Consider the following 23,569-nt stretch of genomic DNA (forward strand, 5'->3'; position numbering starts at 1 on the left):
ATTTAAGAACACTGACTGCTCTTGCAGAGGTCCTGGATTTAGTTCCTAGCACCCTCAGGGCAGCTCACAACCACCAGTAACTCCAGCCCCAGAAGTTCCAAAACTCTTCTGGCTCTCTTGGGCACTGTATACGAATACATGCAAGCAAAAATCACAGACACATGAAAAGAACTTAAAATAAGCTAAGGCAGGTAGGAAAATGTTTATTCCTACATTATAAATGAATAAACATTAGTGACTTACCAGAAAGAAAAGGCTTAGCAATTTTTTTCAGTATTTATTTATCCACCTCCTGTGTACATGTGTGCATGCTTGTGTGACCACACCATGGCCCACATGTAGAGGTCAAATGACCACTTGTAAGTAGTCACACGCATTTTGAAAATCAAACTCAGGTCACCAAGCTTAGCAAGCACCCACTGAGCCATCCCTCTGGTTCTAGCAATTGGCTTTGTTGACACCGTCTTTGTTGATACTTCAGGGTTAATTTTGAAATTGCTAGTGATCTAGGCAAAAAGATTTAGAAACCATGGTTTCTTTCCAGTGTGACAGTAAGCAATATTCTACTCTCCTGGTTCTCTGATTCATACATAAAAAGATGTCTTACCCAAAGCAATATTCTACTCTCCTGGTTCTCTGATTCATACATAAAAAGATGTCTTACCCAAGAAGGACTATAATGATTTGGATCTTAAATGTCACCAAAGTCCCATGGTAAAGACACATAGCCAGTGGCACTATGGGTAGATGATGGAAACCAAAGGAAGTGAGGTCAATGAGGGTGGGGCTTTGAGATATTAGCACCCCTGCCTCTCCTGTCCCTTGGTCACTATGAGCTAAGCAACTTTGCTCTACCACAGGCTGCCTCCCCTGAGCCAAAGGGCAGTCCAAGAACTGAAACCGCCATCCTAACCACCTCTTCCCATCTGAAGCTTATCTCAGCTATTTTGTCACAGTGATGGGCCACTGACTAACAGAGGAAGGAGCTCATTAATAACTTTGTAGCTAAAGTGGGCTGGTTGTGTCGAATTGCACACATATGTAATCCCAGCACTCACAAGATCAGGCAAGTAGATCTGAGTCAAAGGCCAACCTGGTCTAGAAAGTGAGTTCTAGGGCAGTTAGCCCCACACAGTGAGATCCTATGGCCAAGAAAAAATTAAGCCAGCACTTGGGAAGCAGAGGCAATAGATCTCTGTGGGTTCAAGGCCAAACCTGGTTCACAGATAAGAGTACTAAGACTAAACTCTGTCTCAAAAGAACAAAACAAACCCCCCCCACACGTACCAAAAACCAAAATGGGAGGGGGGGTGCTGGAGAGATGGCTCAGAGGTTAAGAGCACTGACTGCTCTTCTAGAGGTCATGAGTACTATTCTCAGCAACCACATGGTGGCTTATAACCATCTTTAACGGACTATGGTGCCCTCTTCTGGCTTGTAGACATACACACAGGCAGAATGCTGTAATAAATTAATAAAAAATAAAATAAAAACAAACAAAACCTAAAGAGTAATAAAAAATAAAACTAAGTTCAAACAAGCAAACAGAACAGCCTGTGGGCCAGGGTGCAGTGGTATCTGTCCTGGCACTCAGGAGGATGAGGAGAGAATCCTGACTTTGACGGTGGCTAGCTTGAGCTACATAGTGAGACCCTTTCTGAAACACACACAGGGCTTTAGAATATGAAATACTCCAGAAGTGTTAAGTGGTAACTACAAAGGAATATTCAAGATTAGCATTTTTGAAGGAAAACCATTTTAGTGTTGTTACTAAGAGAATGGTGTATATATTTTTGTAGGACAACTACAAAAAGTCAAAGCAGCACTCTCAGATTTTGTCAATCAGTTTAATATATGTCATAGGTAGTTCATATGAATGCTTGTTACAAAATTAGCTGCCACGGTCCAATGTATGGGACTTTAAGAAAGCTTATATTACTTAAACAATAACTAAGCACATACATTTTGATTCTAAATGTATTTTAAAGATTTGTAAAACAACGTTAAGTCTAAAATTATATGGCCTTAAAGTGATTCCGTTTTGTGTTATTTTTAATAACTTAAACTGTGAACTGTTAAAAACCATTACACTTGTATGTCCCAGTGCATATGTTTCTATTATCCTAAACAAAGCCACGTGAAAACTCCATGTAATTCCCAAGGCAACAGCACAGTTTTCACCGAAACTCACTGTTACTGTGTCATAACATAAAACACATCAACAAAACCCCACCACCCACTCCCAACAAGAACAAAAAAAAAAAAAAAAAAAAAAAAAACACCCAAAACAACCCTTCCCCACCCCAGCAAAAACTACCTGGTACAAGCAGAGACTTAAGAAATGCTTTCTCAGTAGGAAGCATTTATAAAATGCAGAGATCTCAACAACCCAAATGCCTATGCACAGAGAGGGGCCTCTCCCCACCATTGCTCCTGCCTCATGAGTCAGACAAAATTCTGAATCACTTAAAAAAAGCTCACTTTTTAAAAGCGTATCTGTGTCTTTCGATAGTTATTCGTGTCAAGAAAGTATATACCGGCCTGGTGGACAATATAAAAGCAGGCAGAGAAGCAAAGTGCACTCCTAAGACAGAGATCAGTTCCTCCATGAAAACCTAACAGGCTGCAGCAAGAAAACCATTGTGACCTCACAGAGACCAGCCATCTGACTGCTGCTGATCGGAGCTAGGTGAAGCAGTTCACTTTTTCATGCATTTCTTGCTCAGGAAAATAAACACATAACTACCTCAAGTCCAGCACTCACAGTGTCCTTAGCTCATAGCATCAGCCAATGGGAAACTGCTCCTGTAGTCTACCTCTATAGTCTTCCATAGACTTACATTTCCTAACACCCATGGATTCCTTCCTATAATACTGGTGTCAGCACCACCCACACACAACACATACAGAACTATGTTCTACGTCTCAGAATTCGTCATCACATACAGTGTTCTAGATTCCACTTTTCTCACAAGTTTAATGTGGACACAGAAAAAACAAGCAATGTTTATTGTGCAATTCGATATCCTTAGGGTCTTGGTTTAGAGTCTGTCTTCATAGTAATTTCAATTGCCCAGTTTAAACAAAAAGCAACAACCTACCTAGCAATTTCATGATTGTTCATTCTTCAACACCAAAGTAAAGCACTTATGATTCACATTATAATTTAAACATATTTTAAAACTACACATACTTTATATGCCATTCCTTTTCTAGAATAATCATAATAATTTGATTATCTGGAAGGAAATAACTGAAAAAGCCCTTTCAATGTATCTATAACCTCTGAAACTCCAAACCAAAAGGAGAGGGTGAAATAAAGATTTCTCAGTCACCAGAATTATGTGATTGTTAGACGAGGACTCGTGCTGTTCCCGTCTTCGGTAGACACAGCCTACAGCAGTGAGGACGCAACCTCTGCAATGACTTTACATGGCTTTCACTTTGATTTGTTTCATTTTCATTTGCTTCTTCTCCAACTTCTTTTGTTCTCTCCTCAGCGCAGCTTCCTGAGTAACAGGGAGAGAAGAAAAGGATCCAAACTAAGCTCTAAGAACACACTAAAAAAAAAAAACACCAGGGGCTGGAGAACCTGCTGGGTACTTAGAACTCATGCTCTTGCAGACAACCAAGTTCTGTTCCAAGCATCTGTCAAGTGGTTCACAGCTGCCCTTAATTCCAGCTCCTAGGGATCTGATGCTTCTGAGCTCCAGGGCACCTCCACTCACCCATATTATTATTCAAAATCCTTTCTCGAGAGTGGGAGTGGGGGAAGTTTGAGATAGGGTTTCACTCTATAGCCCTGGCTGTCCTAGAACTTACTATGTAGATCAGGGTAGCCTTGAACTCAGAGATCTGCCTGTCTCTGCCTCCCAAGTGCTGGGATTAAAGGCATGTGACACCATGCCTGCCCTTTTATTCAAAATCTTGGTCTTGCAACACATAAAACATTCTTGAAGATACTTACAATTGCAAGCCCAGCACTTGGGAGGCAGAAGCAGGTGGATCTCTTGAGTTTGAGGCTAGTGTGGTCTAAACAGAGAAACCCTATTTCATAAAAAACAAAACTAAAATAAAATTAGTGTTTGATACAGAATTAGTAAATTCTACTATCTCTACAGGTTTTGTTGTAGATTTCTTATAAATAGCTGGTATCCCAAACTTGAGGTACCCCAAACCTGGTATGGGTGCTAGGAACCAAACTCAGGTCCTCCAGAAGAGCAGCAAGTACTCTTAAACATTAAGCCATCTCTTTAGCCACCATGCCTGGCCTTAAAAAGGACATGGCAGTTGAATTTAATGTTAGCATGGGTAACTGAGGCCAGCCTGGTCTACAGAGAGTTCCAGGACAGCCAAAGGTACACACAGAGAAACCATGTCTCAGAAAATGCAATAAACAAATGAATAAATAAAACACAGGATGCACATGCCAGCTCCTTTAAAAATTCCCTGATTTCCTTCGTTTGATCTGTAATGAGAGTGTGTTGGGAAAAGAGGGTAATTCAGGCATTTCCAGGTGCACAAACTCAACTTAGTATGGAGTAAAGTGCTATCAAATGACAACATGCCTCAAATAGTAAAAAATACTAAACTTTTTGCTTGTACACATTTCTACAGAGAATTATCATAGTAGACAGTAGGGTAGAAATAGGCATGTAGATAATTAAAAACAAAACAGCAAAACCTCAACCCCAGACAAAGAACTGCAGGCAGGTAAGGAACACCGAGAGCAGGAGAACCCGTCTTCCCAGAGAAGACACCAACTGGCTACCCGTACCAAAGGGTCAGCTCTGAAAACATGCACACAAGTAACAGTAGACAGACCCAACAGGTTGTGCTAATAGAGTTGTGGTACGCACAACGCACACAAGTCACAACAACAACAAAAGAGAAACCATGAGTTTGACAGAGAGCTGTGGAAAGGAACTAATACATGGGAGGTTTGGAAGGGAGGACAGGGAAGGGGAAAATGAGATAATCTCAAAACACAAAAATCACATAATAGAAAAGCCAAGCCCAGCAGCCTGAGCCTCTGGGAGTGTCTCACTTCCAGCCTGCGCTGCTTCTCAGGGTCCTCCTCGTTCATGATCCGCTCCTTCTCAGCTCTTTTCTTCTCCTCACGCCGAGACTGTGCAGCCTCCTGCCTCTGCACATGTGTCAGCTTCAGAAAGTTCTCTTCAACGCGTGCCCGGTTCTTATCTGCTTTTTGTTTACCCTTCCCCAAGAAACAAAGACTTCATAAGGAACCAATTAATTCTAATGCACAAGAGAAAACCCCTCTGACACTTTCAAGTCAACTAGCAAAGGCTCAGTCACTGCAGTCATTGACAGCTGCTGCCCATTGGGAAAAACCCAGCAATAAAAGGGGCTGGTTTGTAAAAAAAAAAAGCTTAGGGACTTACTTCTCTATTGAGTCGGAACTTTTTGGCTTTATCGATAGAATAAATCACCATGTTCATCAGGGGTAGCAAAGCCTCCATATCCTTTGGGTACGTGTTACCTGAGCCAGGCACTGGAAAACAAAGCCATTTTCCTAATAAGTAATGGCAGCATTAATACTTCTGGGCTGGCAGTCTTTCTTTCTAAATGCTAACAGACTAGCTCCTTGGAGGAACCCAGAAATCAATGAAGAGGAATGAAGTTAGCAATGCTGTAGTTTTAGAGCTATTATTTCAGAAGGAAAAATAATCTCAAAAACATTTCCAAGGAAACTAAGAACTAGACAGACACCACTTACCATTAAATGTAAACAGTAGTGTCCTCTTGGTGTCAGGCAGCTTCAAAGGCTGACCTTCCCTGTCATCAAAGAGAAGTCTGTTAAAAGAGACCGTCTATGCATAAGAGCACGAATCTGACTCAGGTGGGCAAATACCTGCAAACAGCAGTATGTGTACTCTGCACCCCCAAGACACGGGTAACCACAGAAGCTAAAGGGCTTTACAATCATCCACCCACTCTGCTGCATTTGAACCCCTCCTGGATGTTCACAGTGGACAAAATATGTCCACTTTCACCTGGAGAGCCAGAAATATGCCTATATTTAAGAATGAGGCCATGGGCTGGAGAGATAGCTCAGCAGTTAAGAGTACAGCTCTTCCAGAAGTCCTGAGTTTGGGGGCTGGAGAGATGGCTCAGCGGTTAAGAGCACTGACTGCTCTCCCAGAGGTCCTGAGTTCAAGTCCCAGCAACCACATGGTGGCTCATACCATCTGTAATGAGATCTGATGCCCTTTTCTGGTGTGTCTGAAGACAGCAACAGTGTACTAACATACATGAAATAGATAGATAGATAGATGATAGATGTCCTGAGTTTAATTCCCAGCACCCACATGGTGACTCCCAACTGTCTGTAATGGAATCCAATGCCGTCTTCTGGTGTGTATGAACAGAGTATAGTGTACTCACAGACATTAAATAAACGAGGCTATATTTTTCAATACTTTTGCCTATTTTTTAAGTTTTAAATTTATATTTATTTATGTGTTTGAGTGTTTTGCCTGTATGTATGTGTGTATGTAGTACCCATGGAAGCCTGAAAAGGGTATCAAATCTCTTGGAACTGGAGATATTTTCAGCCTTCATAAGGGAGCTGGGAACCAAGCCCTGGTCCCTGGTTTTCTACATGAGCAATACATGCTTAACCACTGAGTCAAAATGCAGAGGAACCTGTGGTGTTCCAACATAAAACTAGTAAGGACAATGAATTTAGTGCTTTCATTTCATACATACTCTTGCATAATCTTTGGACCAGAGAACTGGTCTGAAAAATGAACAGATTCAATCTTATCAGCATAGTGTGTAAGAAAGTGAACCATCTGAAAGAAAACCAGAAAGAAAGAATATTAACCAAAGTTTGAATAACTAAAGTAAGAATATTAACTAAACTTCCAAGCTTTTATAGACAGTCACCTTTTAATCATTTTATAAAATTGTCATTCAGTCGAAAATACTTCTTAAAAAAAAATTTTATCTAACGAGTCCTCACCTTCAGTTTAAGGAAATGGTTCTCTCAGTCCCAGCGCTGGAGAGGCAGAGGCAGGCAGACCATATGAGGTCAAGGCAGCATATCCAGGGTTATTCTCTGCATCAGCCCTCTAGCCTTAGCCCCTCCCAGGACAGGATCATTGTGTGGCAACCTCTCCTTATACCAAATGAAACTCCAGATTAGGCTGTAGTCTCAAACAAACAAACCTGAAAGGTGGCTTGGAGTGGTGGCACACACCTTTATTTGTAGCATTTTGGGGACAGAAGCAGGTGGACCTCTATGAGCCAGAGCTACATAGTAAGACTCAAAAAATCACAACAAAAACCGTGAAGGTGTGAAAGTCATTAGGTCTTTTAGAGAACTATTTTTTTATTGTGTGGGTGTGAATATGTGTGTGCATGTGTGCTGTATACACCTGGGGAAGGCAGAAAAGAGACATGTCCCTCATAGCTGGAGCTGCAGGACACTCAACTCGTTAGAAGGTGCTAGGACACAAGCTATGGTCCTTCCAATCACTAAGTGCTCTTAACTGCCAAGCTGTTTGTCTCCTGGACTGACAGCTCCCTGGCTGTCTATCAAGCGTGAGGAAGCAGTGCACACCTGTAACTAATGTACAGCTCAGAGACCTGTCCTAAATGTAGGGAAATATCTCTCTCAACGTGAGAGCTGGCCAATGTCTCAATTAGAATGGCGGCCAGTCAACAGCTGTGATCAAAATCAGGTAGAGGACTGCAAGTTACACAGAGTTTTTACCATGAATGATCTATGGTTTCAGCAAGGGTCAAATAAAACTCTGTATGTGATATTTATAAGATACATATGCATTTCTTCGTTTATTTGGAGACAGTCTCCCCCTGTACTACCTAGCCTGGTCTAGAACTCATGATGTCACAGACGTGCATCAGTGCGCACCATCGTTATCACACTTACCTTCGTATCCATCATTCCCTCTGTGACTTCTCCCATTTCTGACAGAATGGCCAAGGAGTCTGGCAGTCCATACTTTGCTCCAGACTTAGGTTTATCACTGCAAAACTCACTCTGGAAGAAAAATTGAAAACACAAAACATGATTATTTTATACAATTTTTCCCAAATGGCTAGGTATGTATGACCTATTTTGAAGTGGTGCTTAGCATCTGAGAGACAGACTTGTGCTGTCCTACAAAGCTGAACTTCTTTGTGATAAAGAGGCCTTTTGACAAACGTTTAAATTAGAGCAACTTGACATACCAGATCCTGCATCTCCTTCTGCAGTCTCAGCAAAGCTTTGCGAGTGCCAACAGCGAACACGTATGTGTCCATGTCCTCATCGTTCATTGTTACTTTTATTTGCTTTAAAATGAAAACAAGAGACAAGACACGCTTACTGAGTTCTATGGTGGATAGGTTGCTAAATGATCCCCAAAAGTTCAGTCTTCTGCTATTCAGACTCTTCCCTTGAACAGGGTTCATGGACAATATAAGACCCCCAATCGGTTGATTCAAACTAACAAAAGAGCATTGTCTTAGGTATGAGAAATAACCATAATAACCCAGCAAGTTATTAAGAATAACTGGGCCTTAGCTAAAGAAATCTTTGGGACCAATGTGATCATCAAGTGAGAGGGATGTTTATACGGTCCTGAGGCCCACAACTCCAGGAGCTGGGTAATTCCTAGTTGACGGGCGGTGAGAAAGTAGGTACTTATAAATACAAGAAACTGAATTCTGACAAAAATCCAAATGTGTTTGTAAAGAAGGAAACATAAGCCTGGCCCATACTTCTTTCAGCCTTGTAAACCTAAGCAGAGGATCCAGCTAACCCACACTGGGCCTCATGTATTCATAAATGGTTCTGGCCCCCCCACCCCCCTTTTTAGCTTTTTGTTGTTATTATTAAGTTTTATTTGCTTTTGAGACAATATTTCAAAGTTTTTGTTGTTGTTTTTAATTTTGCTGGTCATGGGAATGTGTAACTTTAATTTCAGTTTGAGGGCTGGTCTACATAATGAGACTGTTTCAAAAAAAAAGCAGAAAAAGATTTATTATTTATATTCCATGTTATGTGTTTGCCTATATGCATATCTGTGCATCATGTTTATGCAGAACCCCTGTTTATACAGCACCCCTGGAGGTTAGTAGAGGGCACCTGACCCCCTGGAAGTAGAGTTATAGATGGTTGGTTATGAGCCTGGTGTTGGTTCTAGAAATCAAATCCATGTATTCCAGAAGAGGTCCCAACTGCTGAGCCATCTTTCCAGTCCCAGATGGTTCTATTTAGCTGTTCAGTTTGTTGCAAATTGTTAGGAAGAAACACAACACTAATATAGGTTCATCCTGAGTAGTCAAGTACAAAAGTCAGCAATAAACAAGATCCAAGTGGACAGTGTGACATAAGAATTATATCTGGATTTGTCTCAAGATCCTGGTACAGAGCTAAAGCCTTTAGGCTCCATTATTTATAAGAAACGCCATTCAACCAGCCTGAGTTCACACTAATGTAAGGTCTCCACACAGCTTCAGGAATTGGGGGGCTGATTATGAGATCTTCCTCAGGGATCTCATAAAGAGGAAAAGAGAAACATGGAGCTTTCTACTATAGAAACCCTTGAGCCACATGCAGAAAGCTTCCACATTTGTAACTTGTGAATTCACTAAAAGAGCAGGATGCTCAGAGATGATAAAGAGGCTCCACACACCTCCGTCCCTTTTCCACAGTACCTCACTGTGTAGCTCTGGTCAGGCTGAGTTCATTCTGTGGACCAAGCTGGAGCTCGCTATGCAGTCCAGGCTGGCTGATTCACCTGCAGACTCAGGAGTGCTGGGATTAAAGGTGTGCACCACCATGCCTGGTACCCTCATTTTTTTCAAAACTGGCTATTGCTGAGTGTGTCATTAGTAAATCAGTAAATATAAGCAAGAGTGTTCCATGAATTCTGTGAATCACTCAAAAAAGTTATCAAACCTGGAGGGAGGTGATGGGAACCCTCAATTCATAGGTGACCAGCCAGAAGTGCATATGGTATGGTGGCCTGGGATTTGAAACTTCCTCACAAGTAGGGACACTGTGGGTGGGGGTAGGGCCTGAAACCTTCAACCTGTGGGATCTGAAGCTAATTCCAGACAGTGTCAGAAATGAATTGTTGGATCCCAGCTGGTGTCTAGAGAATCCAAGAACTTACCATTGTTGGAAAACATCCTTACACAAGTAAATAATTCTTAATATTCTGCATAGGAGCAGACAATGTTACAAACTTAAATCTGACCTGATAAAACATGGTTCTAATTTTATTTCTTTACGAATGGACCAAATTCTTAGTATGTGGAGAAAGGAAAATATGGGGCTAGAGATAGATGGCTCAATGGTTACGCACACTTGCTTCTCTTGTAGAAGACAGGTTCAGTTCTCAGCACCCACACAGTAGCTCATAACCACCTGTAGCTCTAGGTCCATGTGATCCAATACTCTTTTTCTGACCTTTTGGACACAAGTCTTTTTTCAAAAGGTCGTCCCAGGATGCTAATGTAGGGAAAGACCTGGTAAATGGTAGCTGTATTTAAAAATAAATAAATCTGTACTTCTGTATTTACAAGAAATTGTAAAAGCACTCTCTTCAACAGAATCCAGAAGAAAAAAAGGAAATTAGTAACAGTCCTATCAGACTATCTCTTTGGGAGAGAGGCAAGAGACATTTTTGACAATGAACAGTTTGTAGATATCCATGTTAATTTAATATATGGAAGACAGCATATCCAATAACCTAGATTGTGATCTGAGCTCTTTCAATTAAAATTAATCATTTGAAGTAAAAATATTTGAGAAGAAGCAAAAGTAAAACAAACAAACAAAAAAATCTGAGGTCTCTGGACAGTTGAAATCAGATAATAATCTGCTTTGGTAAACAAGCATCATATTTTCTGGCACAGACACAGATTGCCAGGAATTCCAAACACAACCCAGACAGAAGTGGCATAGTTGAGAAATAATTCAGTTTGTACCATAAAAATCAGCAGGATACATACCACTTGATCACTCACTGGCCTCATCATCCGGGCCAGGACATTAAGTAAGTCTTGTCTCTTAAGGAACTGAAAAAAGGAGAGAAATTAGTCAATACCTTGCAGTTTACACTTATTAAGGGCCTTGGAGGGACTCAAATGCTCATTTGCCATCTAGTAGAAATACAATACTCAGACCTTAGTTTAAGTCAAATAAGGAAGGAGGAAGCACTGAAGTTAGATTAGCCGTTACATTTTTAAGACATAAGGGAAGATAGTGTCAGAGCAGCAGCTCCCTACTCACCCTCAGCTGGATAAGCATGCCTTCACAGCACACTCGGCCAGAACACCACAGGTTATAGATGTGCTCATTCTCCTGATTTAACTTTCCTGTGCTTGTGGCTTCTTTGTTAGTCCCATCATCCCCTAGGAGTAAAAGCACTGAAGCTGACTCACTGGACATTTGGATCACATTAGGACAGCAATGCTTCGCTCACACAATCTCCTTGGACAGGGAATCAAGGATCAGCACTGCTGCTTTTACTTCAGTATTATCTTAAAGGCTTCACACCTCAGTGACGTGATGTACAGTCAAAGTCTGCTCCATCATACATTAATTCCTCTAGTCTTGAAGATATACGCAGTGTCATCTCTCAGCCAACCATCTTCATAACATTTGTATATAAGGCCTACATTTTCTGGTGAGCTCCATTAATTCCAATTACTTCTGACAGGGTCGAGTTCAAAGGCAGTTTGACACATTTCAAATAACCAAAATCATTATTTTATTTCAATTTTATACCAACTTCAAGCAGACTATAGCAAACAACTCCCAAAGATTCCTGTGCAAAATGGCTGATTTGCACTGTTCCACCATTTTATGTTGCTATCCGTTCTCGTTCCTCTGTAAATTTACGCAGAGAGCAGAGAGAATGGTCTCTCCACTGCTACCAGTGCACAGCAGGCACCAAGACTGCACATCCCGGAGACAAACGGCTCTTTATCATCTGCTAGGCCAAGTGTTCCGGGGAGCTGAGGGTAGCGGCTGCACAGGCTAGTACGGGTGGGCCTTCTCTTTAATTTTAAAACTCTTTATTGTTTCCATAAAAAAGTTATGAACTCTGTCTGGCATGAAGAAGAGGGAGGGCAATGAGCCAAAGAATGCTCCCCAACACCCCCAACCCAAATTCTCTGATCAAAAACCACCCTAAAAATCATGGGACAGAGAAGAGAACATCCACTGGTAAACAGGTATAGTTTAATGTAGTCTAGTAACTACGTTAATTCAACCCCTTAGATAAGCTTTAACATGGGCTTTCTTCTTACAAAAACCAGAAACTAACCAATTAACAGTGTTGCAAAACAATTAAAAAACACTATTCGACAAAAAAAAAAAGCCAACCAAACAAAACCCAACATTTTGTGAGGCCTAACTTGGTGGCATTAGGGAAGTAGAATCGACTACCAAGATGGCTCAGCTGGGAAAGGCACTGGCTACCAAATCCTGAATGCTGGAACCTGCATGTGGCAAGAGAGACCAGACCCACTAGCAGGTTGTTTTTCCTGCTAATGCTCTCAGCCACTAGCATTCCTGCTGCCTCTAATACATAAAACAGTAACAAGTTCACTAAAAACAACTCAAGCAGACAAAACAGTTCACATGATGCACACTACAGTGTGTATGAGCACTAGCAGATGGGTGGGAGCCTATCACTAAGGAGCCTAAAGGTGCCGAGTGTGAGGGTGGCTGACCTCACAATCTCACACAGCTGCCCACTCTACAGACTGTCTCACACCTGTGGCATAAAAATCAAAGGACCCAGAACTTGAAGAAATTGTGAGGATTTCCCATTTTTAAAAATCAAACTGAAATTAGTTTATCAAACTATTTAAATGCCAAAGTTTCTTGTTTCAACAAGAATTTTTAAATTTTGTTTTTATACTGACTGTATCAAAAGCTATCTAGCAATTATACTATTGACTAATGAAAAATGAGCCTATATATTTAATTTACTCATTTACAGAACCCAACAAAATGAGATCCTTGGAGAAAACAAATGCACTGTGGTCAGCATTCCATCAAAGCATTTAGTATTTTTGCTGAGTGAGGGATAAACTGTTCTTACCAGCCTGTGTCCAGGCAGTATGCCGGATTTGTATTGGCTTAACTTACCCACTAAGGTAAAATTGCTCTCCAAAAGCTCTCTGTGAGAGTTAAACCAGGCCTGAGCAAGTCGGCTGTTTTTATTCTTCCCAATGATGTAGTTCATGATATAGGCAAGCAGACCAGTCACCATCAAAATCTCTAGGTAATAACTCTCCCAGCTGTTCTGGAGGTGTGCAGGAACCTTAAGAAGGAAAAATTCCTATTTAATGTTGGCTGAGATTGAACGCTGAGTCTAAGAAAAGGATGAACATTGAGAAAGCTTACAGACAGCAGCCGATATTTTTTTATTACTCTCACTGGGGAAAGTTATATTTTAGTGACCAGAGAGAAGACTCAATGGTTAAGGAGTACTGGCTGCTCTTGGAGAGAGGACGTACATTCAGTTCCGAGCACTCTGATGGTAACTTATAACCACCTTTAACTCCAGTTCTAGGGGACCCGATACTGTCTCTGTCCTCCAAGAGGAACAGGCATGCACATGGTGCACTTAATATACATGCAGAAAAAACACCCTACACATAAAACAATCTTTTAATAAAAAAGTTACTTTGAAAAATATGCTCATTTTGATCTTCTAGGTCAGCTTTTTTTTTTTTTTTTTTTTTAATTTGGTTTACTTGTTTTTCAAGACAGGGTTCAGTAGCCCTAGCTGTCCTAGAACTTGAGCACTAGTTGTCCTGGAACTTGATTTGTATGCCAGAGAACTCAGAACCCAAGAGATCTGCCTGCCTCTGCCTCCTGAGTGCTGGAACCAAAGGCATGGCCATCATTCCCAGCTCCAGGTCAGCTTTTAAAAGGCTCAATGTGTATCTGGGTGTGGTGACACACCCTTTTAGTCCCAGCACTCGAGGGCAGAATCAGGCAGCTCTCTGTTGAGTTCTAAGCTAGCCTGGTCTACAAAGTGAGTTCACTCTTTCTCTCGAACCGGGCGGCCTCAGCCATGAGCAATGCAGCAATGGCCAAGATTAAGGCTCGGGACCTGCGTGGCAAGAAGAAGGAGGAGCTGTTGAAACAACTGAACGATCTGAAGGTGGAACTGTCCCAGCTTCGAGTTGCCAAAGTGACAGGCGGAGCTGCGTCCAAGCTCTCCAAGATACGTACGCAAATCCATTGCCTGTGTCCTCACTGTCATCAATCAGACTCAAAAGGAAAACCTCAGGAAGTTCTACAAGGGAAGGAAGTACAAGCCCCTGGACCTGCGGCCCAAGAAGACCAGAGCCGTGCACTGCTGGCTCACCAAGCACAAGAAGCTGAAGACCAAGAAGCAGCAGCGGAAGGAGCGGCTGTACCCACTGCGAAAGTATGCATTCAAGGCCTGCGAAAGTATGCAGTCAAGGCCTGAGAAAGACAGTAAAGTGCAAGACTGACTGGCCAAAAAAAAAAAAAAAAAAAAAAGTGAGTTCTAGGACAGCCAAAGCTGCTACAAAGAGAAACCCTGTCTCAAAAAGCAAAAAGAAAAAAGAGAAAGAAAATGTAAACAATCACATGTATCGAGCTAAGTATGTCCAATCATCCATTTACTATACTTGAACTAAGTAAACATAGACAGGCTAGACAACACCATGAGAGTTGCCTCACTGCAATGGATGCCTATCAGAAGTCATGTTAAGCTCTCTATTAGACTGCACTATTAATCCAACACCCACTGCATGTCATGAATTACAGTTATGGTATTAGTGGATTATAGTTTGCCATTTAGAGCTCATATACTTACATCAACAATTGTTATTGGATCTTTATTTTTGTTAGAAGAGGTATCTGGTTTGTCTTCATAACCCTCAAATTCTTCATCATCATACGGCTCACTTTCTGTATCTCCATCCTACAAAAACAAAACACAATCGTGTCTACAAATGGCACCAGCAGTCGTGTCGCCGTTTGTTGGTAACATCTGTAGAGAAAAACATGACTCACCAGCAACAAGTACAGAACAGAAAGACATAAAATGGTTTTAGAAAAATACCAGACTTAGAGGCGTAAGATAAGCAAGTTCCAGAAAACTGACATACATACTAATGACATTGAATAATGCATTTCATATGTGAACTTTGGTATGAGCTGGGCACAGTAGCAAGTATATTTAATCCCAGCACTTGAGAGGGAGGCGATCCATGATTTTGAGGCCATCCTGGTCTACATGGCAAGTTCCAGAATAGCCAGGGCTACATGGTGAGGCCCTGCCTCAAAACAAACATAACAGAAAGAAAATGCTCTTGTTTTCACCTCTCCTCCCTCACATACACTATGTGGGTTATGAACATGTTAACTAGCCTGACTGTATTAATTTAATTCTGCAATGTACATGTACAGCAAAGCAGATGGTAAAAGAAACAATACACAGTGAGACCTTTTCTCAGAAGCAAACAAAGTAAGAGCTACATAACATAAATAATAAATAAATAGCAAACCTGAAAGATGACAGAAAACCCCTGAATGTCAAAAGAATGAGGACACTTACTTTAAAACCCGAAGTTCTAAATTCTCCTTCATACATTATCTACTCAGTAAGTACAGAACACACAATGAATGCTTTATCAAGGTAAAAGGCAGGAGCACACCACCAAATAGTTACAACAGTTAAGGTGGTGGTGGCAGGAGGCAGAGACAGGCAGACCTCTGTGAGTCTGAGGTCTACAGTCTGGTTTCCCAGCCTGGTCTACAAAGCCAGGTCCAGGACAGCCAAGGCTACAAAAAGAAACTATGTGTCAAAAACAACAGCAAAACAGACAAAACAACAACAAAACCTTGAGAGAGAATAAACTAGAAGAACTAAACAAAAAGTACTAAATAAGAAAGAAGATTCCAGACAAAAATATTCTCCCTGTATTTGGGCTTTTGTCTAAGAAAGCACTAATAAATTTTCACGTCCCCTGAACTCCCCAATAAATCAATAATAAACAACCTACTTGGTGGGGCTGGAAAGATGTCTCAAATTAAGAGAACTTGCTGCTCTTGCAAAGGGCCTGGATTTGATTCTCAGAATCCACGCAGCTGCTCAGTTCCATAGGATTTGTGGGTACCATGTACACATAAGCACACCCACATTCAGGCAAAACACTCATATGAATAAAAATAAAAATAAATAAATAGGGCTGGAGAGATGGCTCAGTGGTTAAGAGCACTGACTGCTCTTCCAGAGGTCCTGAGTTAAATTCCCAGCAACCACATGGTGACTCACAACCATCTCTAGGGGGATCTGATGCCCTCTTCTGGTGTGTCTGAAATGTATTCATGAAATAAATAATATTTTAAAAAACATATTAAAAACAAAAGCCCCACCTGGGTATCTGCATCTTCGAAATCGCCTTCTTGGCTTTCATCCTGGCCTTCCAACTCCACCGTGGCCTCGTCCTCATCATCTTCAGTACTGATCACTCGCTGAGGAGATTCCGTAACAGAATCTTCCATGACATCCTCAAACTCAGCAAAATCATTATCATCGTACTCTACTATATCTTCCTCATCCTCGAAATCGTCAAACTTGGCTTCAGAGACACTCCCAAACACCAAGAGGACAACACAGAAAGCATAGAAGGCTTTCATTGCACCTTAAAAATAAACTGAGAAAGTGTGTGCTAAGTGAACTACCCTTGCAAATGCATGTTTGTATAAATTGTTAGTAATCTACAAACCAGGTAGGTGTGGTGCCACATGCTTGTAATCCCAGTACTTAGGAGGTGGAAAGAGGATCAGAAGTCCAAGGCCTATCTTGGCTATACTGAGCTCAGGATAGACCAACCTACAGGCTGACCCTTAATTAAAAAAATAAAACCTCACAAATTCCTCCTGCTTTTCTCTACCCCAATCCTCTCAGATTCAGACAGCCCTATGTAAAGGAAACAATGAACTGAGGCCAGGAGATGTGGAGTCTATCCAGATCCTATCAGCGGCTCTCAGTAAAAAACAAGAGTCCCTTTAATTTCTCTAGGTTCAATTCTCTAAAAATCTTTCTGCTTATATTATACATTCCATAAGCTTTTTCCCCCATAAAAGTATTTTGACAGGCTATTAAAACCTTTCTAGAGGCTAAAGACATGGCTAAGCAGTTAAGAGTATTAGCTGCTCTTCCACAGGACCAGGACGTACACAGCAGCTTACAACTGTCTGCAACCCCAGTTCCAGGGCATCCGACACCCTCACAGACATGTATACAGGCAAAACACCAATGCACATAAAATGAAAATAAATTATTTTTTTAAAACCCTTTCTAAAAGAACTAAGGACTATGGAGAATAAGATACAACTATGGATATGTAAATAGTTACAAAATAATCCATAAGTAAAAACCACCAAGACTGGGATGACGCTTGCCAGTGTAGTCCTTGTAGTCATTCTCCTGACATACACAAGGTTGGCTTCTACTAAAAGAGAAAGCCATTTACCTGCAGATCGACTGCAGACGTGTTTGCCCTGCAGACATGCTCTCCTTGACACACAATTGCTATGATCACGGTAAGTGTGAACACTTAAGTACAGAAAGAAGAGGCACCAATACAACTAAGTTACAAAATGGGCTCAGCCTAAGGGTATTTGATTCTGCATGAAATCTCAGAAGACAATGCAAAAATATTTTCAACCAACAAAATTATTGATGCTATATTTTCAATTCTGCTCCTTCATCTAAACGACAGCCCTATATCTTTAGTTATCTTTTAAAAAGCCATCTACTTCTAAGCATTGAAATTCAGCCTAACAGGTGTGGAAGAGTATTATACATAGCACAGAGTCTAGCCTGCAAGACTGAGACACTGTCTCAAAAAACAAAAGTGTTTCTGCTTTAGTGTCTCCCTTTTCAAGTAGAAGTAACTTTATATCATTTTCAACTTAACAGTCTGGTCTGGTTATTTAGGTAAAAATTATCCAAGCCATTTGTGCACTGGCTTTCCTTCTGATAAGACTCAGCTGTACCTGTCAACCCATTCCTCAGACGCACAGTTCTCTGCCAGGTCACCCAGCCTCTAGGACTTCTGAAGCACTGAACACTAGAATCCAGGCCAGGCACAAGCATTAGCACACCCGTCTTGATTATCTTCCGCAAGCTCACTGGAGTAGAAAGGAGTAAATGTAGCCACCATTGCTTGTCCTTTCAGGCCTTTGTGGCATTAGTCAAAATGATGATACTTCTAGAAACGATGTAGACATTACTGTCACCTTACAACGTGTTCCTTACAAACAAGTTGTGTGTTAGAAACCTTCGGGTAAGATCGACTCTGGAAGCGGTTGCTGCTGTGAAACTTCTAGTGTCTGGTCGTACCTCCACCATGGAGAAGTCTATGCTCCATTCATCTGACTACACAACAGATGTTTTCTCAGATTTTGTCCTGTTGGTTGGGATCTACTCGAAATCACTAATATGACCCCTAAACCTTCCTAAAGCCCAACAGAAAATGGACCAGAAAAGGATGGACAGAGGTTAATTTTTTTTTTTAATTCGGAAGAGATAAAGTTGCGGGTATTGATGCACATCACCACCGGCCGGACTTAAAGAGTTGGTTACAAGAGAAAGTAACTGGCTCTGCGGCCACGCAACTTAGCACCACTCGGCCTGGCCCGGTCACACTGACTGGAATGTCATGGCCCGCTACCTACCTGCACCCGAGGCTGCAACCGGGCCCGGGGCTCCTGAGGCCACCACCTCCACCGGGTCTGCCTTAGTCTGGTTTCTGCCTTCAGGTCGTAAAGATATCTGCGGGCCGCGATGTCACTGAACAGCCCAGAACAGGTAGCTCAGTCACCGTGCCCTACTCTTCACGTAGCTTCAGCCGTCCGTTACGTAGAATGCGTACGGCTAGTCTGCGCCTGCGCGTGGCGTGGGGGCGGGGCGCGGCTTTAAGGACATCCTCGCAAGGCGAGATAGGGCTGCTGGGAAAATTACGTAACCCCCGCCGTTCCCTGGGTTAGTTGTGCTTTAGCGGAGACTGGGTTTCTCCCGTAGGGTTCCGTCAGGTTGACGTCACTTTGATCTGATGCTCCGGAAGCTAAAGGTGACCATAGTATAAGGGGCCATGTGGACAGAGGCATGAAGGGAAATGTTGCCCAAGTCCTGGGACTTTTTTGTGTTGTTTTGGTTTTTGGCAAAGGACAAGAGCTAAGGGCGGGTCGACATTCTTATGTAAATGAAACTTCCATTCAACACCTCATTATCTTGAGTTTTTGGGGCGGTTTCCTGTCGCCGCTGCTCTTTTCATTCCAGATCTACCCTACACGAGCCACACACAATCCTCACCCAGAACCAGGTTCCCGTCCGGAGTGTATGACGTATTTATGTTGTGGTCCGGAATCGGAAGGGCCGGCGTAATTGGTGCCTTTCGGGATCCGTAGCCCCAGCCACACCTTTCCGCTCGCGCTCTCCTTCAGCGCGCATGTCACATGCACCTCCTTACCCCACCCCCAGTCAGCAACGGGCCGTGAGGCGGCGGCGAAGGGGGCGGAGGAAGAGCGCGGCTGGACGCGGTCCAGCACCGCGCGTACGCAGGGCCGCGGGGATTCTTTCGTGCCGACTATAGTAGCAGCTGCGTCTGCAGCCGCAGCAGCAGGTTTGTGTAAAGGGTTCTCCAGGCGCAGCACCGCTAGCCCGGGGGCACGAGAGGTAACTGGGGCCTGGCGAGGGCGGAGGAACCTCGGCCTCGCTTAACAAAGAATCCGCGGAGCCTGGGGACCCGGGCGGCTGCGAGGATTCGGGGAGGGATGGGTACGCGGTCTAGAGCCCCGAAGGCGGCCCTCCAGAGCTGCGTTACCTTCCCACGGCTCTGCTCATCGCACGTCTGAACGAGGCCCACTAGGCGGCTTTCCGGAGGCGGTGCTTGATGGGCTACAGGAAGGGATTTTCGGGGTGCTGGGCTCCGAAGCTGTGAGAGCCAGTGGAGGTGTGTTGATCCCTGTAGGTAGCTGTTTGGGATTGCAGGCCCACAAATAGACGGGAGGGTCTCAGTAGCGGAAGTTGACAGATGAGAAGGTTGTAATTGTCATTGATCTTTGTGAAACCTTGAGTAGATCATGATTAACATCATCACCATAGTTACAAACTTTTTGCGGCCTACTTGAGCCTACTTGATGTGAATAAATAATATATGTGGATTGCGAACGGGTACCAGAAACGTAAGGAGAAATTATATTAGTCAAGTTTGGAAGCATATATAAGCTTTTCTGTCATCATATCTTTTTCCTTTTACCCCTACTCCTTTAGGCTGTCGTTTTGTGGCTTTCCTGTTTTTTTTTTTTTCTTTTTCTTTTTTCTTTTTTTGCAAGTGTTTTTTCTGTATTGTCTCCTTCACACACCTGAACAGGATGGGTTTTGTCTTAATTTGTTTAAATTTTGTAAAGCCCAATCCTGTTTTAGCAGGTTGGAAGTGAGCAGTAAGTCTGATACAAACATTCTTCTGGGGGCGGGGGGGGGGTGGGGGACGAGTGTTAATTTCCTTTACCTAGAGGGAGAATTATATGGCCTAATGTAACTCATTAAAAAAGAAATTAGTTGCCTCTGTCCTTGTTCTCTCTTGCATTGCCTAACTGTTAGGTTTGATCACTACACTCATGAAACTCTTCAAATACATTTTTGCACGTATTTATGTATGTTTATCATGCCCTGTAGAGGTCAGAGGCCAACCCGTGGGAGTTGGTTTTCTCCTTCCACCCTGTAGGTCCTGCAATTTGCCTTCAAAACCATTTTACCAGTCCACTCCTGAAATTTTCTAATGAGGAAGGAGCCACAGATGTATGTTATGCTGTATGTTAAAGAATAGTCTGTACCAGCAAAGGAGGCTTAGGAGAATCAGCAATAGAGTGGTCAGGGAAAGCCCTTTGGGTATGCTAACGATATTTAAGCAAGCTAGAAGATGGTGAGGGCTTCTGCTGGAGAAAGGAACGTTCTGAGCAGAGGAACAGCTATCATGAAGGCCTTGAAGGGGACAGAGCTGGGCCTATTAGAAAGAGCAGTGTGTTTGTGGCATTTAGCAAATGAGGGAAATATAGATGTGACGGGGAAAGAAGAAAGAAAACCAAAACAACCATGGCCTTGAAGACTCTTTTGAAGATTTACTCTTAACTGCATGAAATGGGGCTGTCTGAGCAGAGAGAGGAGTGATAAATCTGACTTACTTTGTAATACAGTTTCAGTTACTGTAATGTAGATTGTGATAAGATAGTGTAATTTTTTTTAGGAATACCGGTCTATCAATGTCATAGTTCCAAGTTGTCCTTGGCTTCATTAAACTGATAGAGGAGTGCTTCTCAGATGACTCTCACCCAGCACTCACTCACATTTTATTAGGTTCGGAATGTGATGAAATTCTTGGGTTTTTGACAGCTTTGCATTACTAAAGAAATCAACAAAATTACAGTTGGGATATAACTATTTTCTATTCTGTTACAATTTCCTATTAAGCCATTAAGGAAGTAATTGGCTCTATATAGTGTTAAAGATGTTAGTGTTAAGCAGATTATTAAGTAGAGTAGATACTAACCAGCTGTCATTGTAGCAAACTTACCCCACTACTCAACTCAGTGATCTTGATATCTTAAGTTGTGACTGACACTTGCTTGAATGTGAATCCGAGTTAAGAGATCTGATATTATCCATTTACCAATGGAAAAATTGCTTTCTGAAGAAATGGTAACTATGCCAATAGTGTGTGTTGCACTGTGTTGCCATGCTTCATTCAATGTACTACTTTAAATGAGTTTTATTTATTGAATTTGGGACAGAGTCTCACTCTTTAGGCCGTGTTGATCTAGAGCTTACGGTATAGCCTAGGTTAGTCTTTAACTCACAGGATCCTCTGTCAGCCTCTTGAATGCTGAAGCATGAGTCACCACACCCCATTAATTTGGGTTTTTTTACTCCCAAGTCATAAGTTGTGTGATAGTCTCACCATTTTGCAAATGGAAAATCTGCTAATTTGTCTTTGAGATTCATGCTATTAGTGGTAGAAATAGAGTTTGAACATAGCCTGCTGGGGTTATTTTACAATTCAAGTAAGATTTTTTTATAAACCATCACATTTTGGTACCTGGACACCACGCAGGACCTCATACCATCTTCAGTCATCCTCATTCAAGGGTGGTAGCTCCTCTTTAGAACTCTTGTATATAAAGCATGAGTAATGAGGATCTGCTCTTGAAGACCTAAGAGATTAAAGGTAAACTCACTGGTGAAATGTATAATGTTTAAGAAGTAACATAGTATCAGATGTTTAAAGACCAGAGAAGGAATTTAACATAAATGTCACTTTCTAGACAAATCATATTCATGTTGATGCTCTAGAACTGAAGTGAGCTGTACAGGTAAGAAGGACCTTGATAGGTCAATAAGTCAATAATAGAGATGTAGTATGAGAGAACCCAAGGAGAGGTAAGAACTCCACCAGACTGTTTGGTTTTCCTCAGATTCCCTGGGCAATATGGGTGGTTAAAGTCATTTACTGCCAAGATGCAATGCCTGATTTTAGTCTGACTTACTGGACAGAGTTTAAATTGAAGGGAGTGACAGAAACAGAAATTGGTATTTTGAAGATGGTTTTGCTGAATATGTGTGATTCAGGAGATCTGCTGTGTTGTAACTCTCCTTGGTTACAATGTTAACAGTGCTGTTCTGTCAAAGGAAGTAGAAATTTATTTTGTTTTCAGTTTTGTCTCATTCTTAATTTTATACTTTTCCTACATAAAAGTCACATTTTATAGATTACGGAATGATGGTTAGTTGTAGATGCAGCTTCTAGATGTGTATCACATGACTTTTCCAGTACAGCAGACATTGTTGAGGCAGAGTTGTGGGAACTATTGCCCTGTTGAGCAGTATGCTTACCTTGGTGAGTCTTCTGACTTCTGTCTGCAGTAGCTCACCTCTTAATCCTGCTTGCTTTCATTTCATAGTATTTTTACTATCTAAAATAGAATAAATAATGTCATTCCTTCCCTCTCCCCACCCTCATCTCTGACCACATTGAATTCCCTGAGGGCTTTCTGATTCCATGCTTGTATCCTCTGAGCCTTAAAAAAAAAAAAAAAAAAAGCTTGCCTGACACAAAATAGGCACTCCATATATTTTGCTGTACTGATCACTCTGGTAGTGATGTGAGCTTGATAACTGCTGGTCTTGTTAGAGTGTTACAGTAGTGGAGGTAGAGATGGAAAGAAGGCCATGCATTGAGTTGGGGAGCACACATCAGAATGGGTAGTAGTCAGAATGAAACAATGGATCTTTCCAAGATCTGGCTTGAGTTGATTCTGCAAAATGGGGTTATTCAGGTTTTTTTGGTTTTCAAAATTAGGTGTTTAAGTGTTTTTTTAAATTATTATTTATTTATTATATATAAATGCACTGTAGCTGTCTTCAGACATACCAGAAGCATCAGATCCCATTACAGATGGTTGTGAGCCACTGCGTGGTTGCTGGGATTTGAACTCAGGACCTCTGGAAGAGCAGTCCGTGCTCTTAAC

General features: G+C 41.9%; 2 protein-coding genes and 1 pseudogene across 3 annotated transcripts in view; 2 read left to right on the top strand and 1 right to left on the bottom strand.

Moving 5' to 3' along the window:
- Positions 1-2,982: 2,982 nt before the first annotated feature.
- CCDC47 (coiled-coil domain containing 47) lies at positions 2,983-18,893 on the bottom strand. Its single transcript, XM_080922615.1, has 13 exons — positions 18,722-18,893; positions 16,412-16,692; positions 14,847-14,954; positions 13,139-13,313; positions 11,270-11,391; positions 10,990-11,055; positions 8,218-8,319; positions 7,916-8,026; positions 6,730-6,815; positions 5,738-5,796; positions 5,403-5,512; positions 5,048-5,215; positions 2,983-3,509 (listed from the first exon to the last, which is right to left on the bottom strand). Exons 2-13 carry the CDS (start codon positions 16,673-16,675, stop codon positions 3,429-3,431), a joined length of 1,452 nt encoding a protein of 483 aa, XP_080778741.1. The 5' UTR covers positions 16,676-16,692; positions 18,722-18,893; the 3' UTR covers positions 2,983-3,428.
- On the top strand, positions 14,088-14,499 carry LOC308426249 (large ribosomal subunit protein uL29-like; annotated as a pseudogene). The gene has a single exon. The product of its transcript is annotated as a large ribosomal subunit protein uL29-like (transcript).
- Positions 18,894-19,533: 640 nt separating the features above from the next.
- DDX42 (DEAD-box helicase 42) overlaps positions 19,534-23,569 on the top strand; it is a 29,391-nt gene continuing 25,355 nt past the window's right edge. Inside the window, exon 1 of the mRNA XM_080923588.1 lies at positions 19,534-19,668. The gene's annotated coding sequence lies outside the window, so the exon portion shown is untranslated. The remainder of the gene's footprint in view (positions 19,669-23,569) is intronic.

This window comes from Micromys minutus, assembly GCF_963924665.1.
Source record: "Micromys minutus genome assembly, chromosome: 10".
In the NCBI taxonomy this organism is placed as follows: Eukaryota; Metazoa; Chordata; class Mammalia; order Rodentia; family Muridae; genus Micromys; species Micromys minutus.

What these genes read in the sequence shown, in the direction of transcription:
- CCDC47 (XM_080922615.1), bottom strand. Translation starts at nt 16,675, where the DNA reads ATGAAAGCCTTCTATGCTTTCTGTGTTGTCCTCTTGGTGTTTGGGAGT. An exon ending in ATCCAATAACAATTGTTGAT is followed by an intron (nt 13,314 to 14,846) that starts GTAAGTATATGA and finishes TTCCTTCTTAAG; the next exon opens with GTTCCTGCACACCTCCAGAA. An exon ending in AGTTCCGACTCAATAGAGAA is followed by an intron (nt 5,216 to 5,402) that starts GTAAGTCCCTAA and finishes TTCTTGGGGAAG; the next exon opens with GGTAAACAAAAAGCAGATAA.